Below are 9,231 nucleotides of genomic sequence, written 5' to 3' on the forward strand. Positions count from 1 at the left end.
AATTAACTTATTTTTTTAGAACCTGCAAATATTTCCTTAACAATATTTGATGTTTTTCATATTACGTATCTCAATTATATCGTTTTCCTAAAAAAACAAATGAAATGGAAGAGGCAATTTCTTGAATTTTGTTTCATAACTTAAGGAGTGCTACGCAATGACTAGGTATTTTTAGCATTTTTACATAAGGACATTATAATAAGTTTTAATGATTGTCAAGCTTAAGCATTTCAACAAAAGACTGAAAATGCATGTAACACATATATAAATATATCAATAACATAATAAGTGTGGACACAGATCAGTGTGGATAGTAAAAAAACTATGTTTGACAGTGTTTTCTGACAAAAAGAATTCTCTGGTTTTTCCAATAGGGTCAGCTAACATGTACCGAACACTAAGAATAGCAGTGTCTTTTTTTAAATATTTAGTTTTAGTGTTCAAGACTGTCATGGAGGAAATGAATTTAAAATCAGCGTCGACCATTCATAGATTTTATTTAGCAAGATATTATTGCTTTGAATATCAAATCTATATATCGGCCAATGTACCATAAGTGTTTTGTGTATATAATATGTACATTCCTGTCAATAAATAAGATATATCTCAATTAACTTTTAACACACAACGCTGGAGAGATTTACGTAAGGCAGCAGACGATTGCAAGGATTGCCTCATGACTTCGCAAAAAAAAAAGATTTTGGATAGCAGCAACGAATCAAAATGAGAAGAGAAACAAATTAGGTGCATTTCTGCATGATTTTATTTTAATATGTGAGATGGTATCCGAGAACCTGAAAACATGTAATATTTGAATGGTTCTATTTATGTTGATTTTAGTTTGTCATTTCTTACTTTGGTTTATCCAATGCATTTTAAACTGAAAAGTTGTTCTGGATCTTCCCAGTATCATTAGTAAGAGATTTTGATTGTATACATATATACTTATATATATAAGTACGTCTGAGTCAGTGACAACTCTACAACAGATTTATCCATCGGATCGCCAACAATGATAGTGATACATGGCTGTGTACATTATGTATATACAACTCGTCTAAACATCAACCCAACAATGTTAGATCTGTAAATTGAAAGCAAATTTACAGATTGATGGCGATCCGATGGATAAATCTGTTGTAGAGTTGTCACTGACTCAGACGTACTTATAAATGTAATTATTTTCTGTGACTGTATCTTACATTAATTTGTAAGATCCTTTACTATAGACAATTGAGCTGATCTGTAACAAATAACATGCCTTATATATATCAAGTACTGCAGTACGCCGCTAGATTAAAACTGACGAGGAAAGGTAACACACGGCCACTGAAAGCTTTATTTTTGTAGAGCCCAGGAGGTCGTGTGGTCTAGCGGGACGGCTGCAGTGCAGGCGATTCGGTGTCAAGATATCACAGAAGCATGGGTTTGAATCCCGGCGAGGGAAGAACAAAAATTTGAGAAAGCAAATTTACAAATCTTACATTGTTGGGTTGATGTTTAGACGAGTTTTATATATATAAGGGTCTAAAAACAGCACAAAAAACTTTTGGTCTTTTGGAAATTGTTGTTTGTGCTGTTTTTAGACCCTTGTACAACGAAATTTGTTTTACATGCACACGTATAAAAATTGCGGTTTTTATCCAACGCAATCATAGGTTTGAACGTAGTTTCCAATTTAGACTCGTTTATATTTTTTCGTTTGTGATTGTATCATATTTTCCCTCCGGTTTATATGATCCGTTCATCCTATATTGACTCTTAAAATTCAAGAGTCTATCTAAAAAATGAGGGTACTTTTTCTAAAAATGAGGGTACTTTTTATATGGCCTTCCAAATACCGTTTTGATCCCTAACATCACTGAAGAGACACTAAAAAAATATTGACACCGTATGTTTGTGGCATAACATCGTGGTCACAAGTTATTTTTTTCTGTTTAGTATTAAATTTATATTAAGATCTATTTTGTTATATCTTGTGATCTGGATAAATCTGTTGTAGAGTTGTCACTGACTCAGACGTACTTATAAATATAAATATTTTCTGTGACTGTATCTTGCATTAATTTGTAGGATCCTTTACTATAGATAATTAAGCTGATCTGTAACAATAACATCTCCATGCCTTATATGTCATGTACTGTAATACGACGCTAGATTAAAACTGACGAGGAAATGTAACACACGGCCACCGAAAGCTTTATTTTTGTGAAGCCCAGGTGGTCGTGTGATCTAGTGGACGGCTGCAGTGCAGGCGATTTGGTGTCACGATATCTCAGTAGCATGGGTTCGAATCCCGGCGAGGGAAGAACAAAAAATTTGCGAAAGCAAATTTACAGATCTAACATTGTTAGGTTGATGTTTAGACGAGTTGTATATATCTATACTATTAAACGAGAAGACCTCATTTTTGGTACAGTGCATAGTCGCATTTGTCATCCATTCATATGATTATTCAGATTGAGATATTTTAGGAGAAAAACGAGAAAAAAAGACATCCGGATATTGTCCCGTCATTGCACGAAATTTTAAGTCAGATTAGACTTCCGGTTTGCGTTTTTCTGTATACTTTGAACATACATATACTACGAATAAAGTGTATTTTCAGAATTTTATCTGCTATCATTTTCAAGTTTACTATCCACGGCGGTCACAGAGTTTATTAAATAGAGAGGGTCTGTATACTATATCAATGATCACCATGGATCGATTAGTAAACTTAGAATTGAAAGTAAATACGCTTATAAATATTTATATGATAATTAATGAATGTTCATAATATACAGATAAGCGCTAAAATTATTCATGTGAACTTTTGATACTTTTTCTGAAATTCTCGAGTCATTAAATCTTTTACAAAATTCATTGATTACATTAAAAAAAAAAGATGTGGTATGATTGCCATGTTAAGACAACTCTCCACAGAGACCAAAATGACACAGATATTAACAACTATAGGTCACCGTAGGGCCTTCAACAAAGAGCAAAGCCCATACCGCATACTCAGCTTCAAAAGGGCCCGAAATGACAATGTAAAACAATGCAAACGAGAAAACTACCGGCCTTATTTATGTACAAAAAATGAACGAAAAACAAATATGTAACACATAAACAAACGACAACCACTGAATTACAGGCTCCTTACTTAAATAAATGTTCATAACATACTAAATGTATGTTCATATTGAAATTGATAGAAAACCAAAAATTGGGAACTTTGGAAATAAAGGTGGAGGGTAAAAAAACATTTTCGCCCTGTCCCCAATAACCTATGACTTATGATACTTTTGCTGAAATTCTCCAGTCATTCTGTATTTTACAAAATTCTTCCAACAACACTTTACATACTTTAAACTACGCTCTGAATGACCGCGATTTCGCGGGTGTGTTCTAGTATATATATAAAGCTATATTGTTGCTTTTTGTGATAAACTGCTTGTTATTGTTATTCCCATTCTAATTATTTATTTCTCAATTTAATTATTTTTTAATTAATGACCCCTAATTAACAATAAAAGGTAACATCCCAATGACAAGATAGTCAATGGTCTAATTTATATATAACCTTTGTAGATACAAAATAGGTAATGATTAGATATTTTCTATCATAAACAAGATAACAGAAACATAGTATGAAATATACATGATCATACGTAAATGTGATTTTAAATTTAAAATTAATATTTCATTTACGTGATGAATCACAAATCGACGATGTCCGACGACGAACCACTTATTCCAAACGTCTCTGATCGAAGCAGTCACATAGGAAAAACAAATAGTGGAAGATGGTCGTTTGTAATTGTCGGTGCCGTGTTAATGATACATATGTTTTCGTATATTCTAAATATGTATGTGCTCAACGAATATGCTTACTTAGCTATAACGAAAGAACAATATCCGAATGGAATGGACGAGGACACCGGTAATGGAACAGGGTGTGCGTTAAATACAAGTACAAATGCCTTCAAGCAACAACTAAGAGTTCAAGAACTACAATCACGATGGTCAATATATTGCACACTTGCATCAAATATTCCGTCCATATTCGTAAGCATTAATATCGTGTCGTATAGTGATGTGTACGGAAGAAAAATATTTTTCCTACCACCTCTTCTAGGAACGATGCTTAAAAGCTTACTATGTTCTATTGGAATATACTATGAACTAACTATAAACTGGTTTATTCCCTTTTTCATGGTTGAAGGTTTTGGTGGTCTCTGGATTGCATCACTTGCTATGACTCTTTGTTTTATATCTGATCTGACTAAAGGGGGGAAACAAAGATCTTTTGCTATAGGAGTTATGGAGACTTGTTTTGAAGTAGGATCATTATTATCGTCACTATTATCTGGATACCTTATCAAATATACAAAAGGATTTCTTCTTCCCGTGTTATTATCGGAGATCGTTACTATTTTAGGAATTGTTGTCGTTTTACTACTCCTACCGGAAACGCTTCCGCTATCAATGAGACGACCCGCCACTCCAATTATACATAATATGAAAAAGATGACAGATTTTTACACGTCACAGGTATCTTCTATGGCGAACAAATGGCTTTTTGTCCTTGCAATTAGTATTTTTATTCTAACAGATTTCTCACTCGGCAGTGTTAACGTTTCCATGTTATACGAGCTAGGTTCGCCATTCTGCTGGAGTAATGTAAAAGTAGGAAATTTTGGAACCATAGAGACTCTAGTTGGATGTGTGGCCTGTATCCTAATGATTAAATTATTTCATTATTGCACCACGGACCAAGTTATTGCTCTTGTCGGTAGTATTACTTCTGCATTGTCGCTCATTTGGCAAGGGTTTGCCAATACTAGCTTCATGTTGTATTTAGGTTTGTACAAGTTATGTTACAGGGTTATAGCTTTGATATTTATATAGCAGTACCATATGTAATGATTACAATACACCTTATCGCTATTTAGTCCATTCCGGGGAAAACAGTCATTTATACAACTTCCTGTTTGAGGTCACCGGCCGAAAAATGGAGGTCATCAGTAGTGAGCTGAGGAAGAAAAAACTTTAAAAAGTGATCATCAAGAAACTTTGATATTGTATGATCCACTTTTTTCGAAATTAAAATTGAAGTAAAAAAATATTTTGTTTGAAGTATTTATGGTAGTTTAAACAGGTCTCATTAAAAAGTATCATGCATGGTGAATTGTTTAAACAGGGTCAAAGATAGCTTCAACTGGATGAAAAAGTTGTGTAATTTTAGAACTTATCCGGAATGGAATAAATAGCGATTAGGTGTATACCACATATTCCTAATCATTCTACTTTCTTCATCCTTCATCGGTTGTTTCTTACTTTTAACCACATTATTTTGTCACATTACTAAATCTGCGTAAATATTTTGATTCATATAATGTTATTTTTTTTTCAATATACTTTAGTACGCTAAAACCCGAAAGTTTAAATATAACAGCAATACAAAAGGTTTTGGAGCATACGATGTGAAAATGTTTGTGTCTAAATAATATTTCAGTGAGATGTTTTGTTTATTTTTCAAATTAGATTTCATTATGATTTAAATTGTAGTACCTTTGATTGGTGTGGGTAGTACCTTAGCAATGCCGATGATGAGAGGTACAATGTCTAAACTGACACCACCAGATATGCAAGGTAACTTTTTATTCACTCATCATTTCAATATAGTGGAATTTTATGCGACTGTCATACAAGTGAGAGATTAAGGTAGATATAAAACTAGGTTTGTGTTGAAGAACGTACTATGACCTATAATGGTTTACTTTTATAAATTGTGACTTGAATGGAGAGTTGTCTGATTGGCACTCATTCCACTCCTTCTTATTTCTATTCAATCCACCATTTTCTACATAAGATAATGTCTGTACCAAGTCGGGAATATGACAGTTATAATTCGTTCGTTTGATGAGTTTGAGCTTTTGGTTTTGTTATTGCTTACTAGGGACTTTCCGTTTATAATTTTCTTCGGAGTTCTGTAGTTTGGCTATTCAACTTTTTTCTACTAATTTTCGTATATGCGACATGGAAGCTATGATAATTAATTATTAATAATTGCATATATAACAGTTGTATTTCTGTGAATGTTATGACTTCATTATGTGGCTGTCTGTTTTCTGTCATTATTGTCACTATATATATGTAACGTTATTCTTCTATAGCAGTATGTGTAGTTCTGCAAGAAATATTCATTCAATCGGTTAAGAACTCGGTTAAGCATTCAACTCACTACACATGCAGGGCCGTAACTACATTGAGGCAAATGAGGCAAACGCCTCATGTTAGAAATTAAAAAAAAAAAAAAAAAAATTAAACAAAAGATTGTCTTTATTTGTCGTAAAACAGGGTCAAGATGGTTCATAGTGTCGACTTAAAGTACTAGTATTTAAAGCATAATACTGCACTGTCACTATATTTCATTCTAGTCATAAAAATATCACCAACGTCTAAGCACAATACAAGACTAAAACAGACAGACAGATCCGGTATTAATGATTTTGAGAATTACGAATTTTGCTTTGTCCTACATATCGGTCTTTTAATGTTGTCCATAAAACCTTAAAGTCTTAAAATACAATGAATCTATGTTTTTGCTTTCAGACCAGAATATTGTTGAAAAAAAGATAAAAAATTAATTGCGTTTCAATGTCAGAAAGAGTCGGAAACGCTCAGAATGCACGATTTTGCGTTATTTTTCTCAGAGCTTCTGGGGGCCTTGAGCCCTCGCCAAATTTTTTTTGCCTCGCTCCGATCGGCGATATATTTTGCCTCACAATTTAAAGAGGCTAGTTACGGCCCTGACATTCTGACCAATACGGTAAATTCTTTTTAGGCGCCATTCCGTTTTCCTTTATATGAAGATGAAAACACCGGCTGTACTTAATAGTTGAATGAGGCAGTTACAATAACAAAAATTCAGATAAGACCACATCAATAGAAGTATATTTCTAGTTGAGATATCTGAGATGAGGTTGAAACATGCATCGAGGCTAAAACGCATGTTTAAGTAAAACTGAGTTTAAAGGTATATCAATCAATAAGAAAATGAAAAGTTCAGTGAAAGTTAGACAACAATTAAAACACTCAATTATGAGATGTGAACATTTTTTTATTAATGAATGTTTGTTCAAAGCATCGACACGCCGAGGACTGTTTCCAAAAACATTTATTATCTCTTTAACCACTAGTATATATATATATTTGTGTTTACATGTGTTTGCAGGTTCCTTATTTGGAAGTATGGCTGCAGTTGAGGCCATAGTGAATATGACTGGTTCGGTCACTGCTAATGCAATATATAGCGCAACGGTAGAGGTTTATAAAGGAACAGTTTTCTTTGTGAATGCCGGGTACAATGTAATAGCCATCATTCTTTGTTTGTAAGTAAAATCAAAATTATTTTTATGATGTAATCACCTTGATCTAGGTATTATAAGATGTGGTGTGAGTGCCAATGAGACAACTTTCCATTCGAGTCACAATTTTTAGAAGTAAAGCTTTAAAGGTCAAATTCCGGCCTTCAACAGGAGCCTTGTCTCACTTCGAACAGAAAGCCATGTAGGGCACCAAGATATAAAAAAAAAACGAGACACAGCTTTTGACAAAATAAATGCAAGTTTGAAAACAATGCTACAACTCTAGTTCTGAGAGTTTTATTTTTTTTTATTGAAATACGAAGATAACAATGGACGATCAGTCACAAAAATGATGAAAAGAGCAAAATATTGGAAAACGTCATCTGCTAAGTTTAAAACCAAAATTGTAGAACCGATGAATCCGCAATATCTCTTTGAATGGAACAACTGACGGGTTGTCCGAAATAAAATCTTTAATTGGTTAAAAAGGAGAATACATAAGAACTACGACAAAATAACGCTTTCAAAGTCATCTCTGAGACTAATGGTAGTTAAAAAGATCATAAATTAACTGTTTAAAAATATTTAGATATGTATCATTGGTCAAATATATCAAATGTATCCGATTCAATTTTCTTTTTTAAACTTTTGATGATTAAATCTGTTTGAACAAATGATACACAATTAACATACCATTTCAGAATATTGATACGAAAAATGAAATCATCAAAAGAAATGCATTTGAAAGAAGTGGCTGCTTAATACCAACAGGATAACAAAGTCGTAAAACAACCAGCACAACTCAAAGACTTTGATATTTCTATTAACAAGTTTATAGAATCTGGACACTCAAACTGAATCATGCGATTTTTTTTTTAAAATGGTTGATAATCCCAATGTCTCATTGTGGTGTAATGGAATACATTTTTGTTAAGAATGGTGCAGTAGTTTCGTTTAAAAAAAAGTTCTAACATTAACCTTGTTAATAGTGAACTATTGACCAGGTGAAAAGATTGATTTATTGTTGGTTGCTTAACGTCCAGTGGCAAATATTTCATGCATGTTCAAGGCAAAACAAAATGCATTAACTACAATAGGTAATAGTAACGGTCCTGTAAATATAATATGGTCGTCCGGGATGAGGTTCGAAAAATGTATACTGCCACTGGAAAATGAGGATATATTGGGTAGGGAGATAAATTTGCCTTGCAACAGGTCAATTACGGAGATTTCAAAGAGTTGTTGAAAGGGAGCGTCTCTTTATTTTTATAAATTTTACTTTTATTAAATGCTTGCCTTTTGCATTGTTTTAATAACTAGACTTTAATGACTAGACTCCTTTTCTACCTCACCTGGCACCCAAGGGCCAAGTGAGCTTTTCCGATCACTTTGCGTCCGTCGTTGTCGTCGTCGTCGTCCGTCGTTACCTTTTACAAAAATCTTCTCCTCTGAGGTAGCAATACACAGTTACGAAAAATACTTAAAATTGACACTCATAATTTTTAAACACCCTCGTTCCCCTCCTGTCTAACAAAGAAGGCTTTATATGTGTGTTATGCATGTATATACTATAGAAAGAGAATCTTCCATAGATTTGATTTCTAATGGTCAGGGTGAAATATAATCCCTCTTGGGTGTAACCATGGCAACAATCTGCATTTCTTAGATACAAAATATAGCAAAAAAGGGGGGTGAACATGTCACAAAAGTCTCCAAAATTTGGTCTAAAGGAAAATTTCAATCAATTACAGTAATACCTTTCCTGAATCCATAGGTTTATATCTATCAAGTGGTCCCAAAAAAATCATATGCTTATCTGCTCGTTTTTCCATAAAATTGAATTAAAAAGATCGAGCGCAAAATCTTTGTTGATAAA

General features: G+C 33.2%; 1 protein-coding gene across 1 annotated transcript; it reads left to right on the forward strand.

Annotated features, from left to right (window-relative positions):
- Positions 1-3,629: 3,629 nt before the first annotated feature.
- Positions 3,630-8,228, forward strand: LOC139528182 (lysosomal proton-coupled steroid conjugate and bile acid symporter SLC46A3-like). Its single transcript, XM_071324055.1, has 4 exons — positions 3,630-4,846; positions 5,554-5,637; positions 7,223-7,379; positions 8,057-8,228. The coding sequence occupies exons 1-4, from the start codon at positions 3,697-3,699 to the stop codon at positions 8,115-8,117; spliced, it is 1,452 nt and encodes a 483-aa protein (XP_071180156.1). The 5' UTR covers positions 3,630-3,696; the 3' UTR covers positions 8,118-8,228.
- The last annotated feature ends 1,003 nt before the right edge of the window (positions 8,229-9,231 follow it).

This window comes from Mytilus edulis, chromosome 6 (genome assembly GCF_963676685.1).
Source record: "Mytilus edulis chromosome 6, xbMytEdul2.2, whole genome shotgun sequence".
NCBI lineage: Eukaryota > Metazoa > Mollusca > Bivalvia > Mytilida > Mytilidae > Mytilus > Mytilus edulis.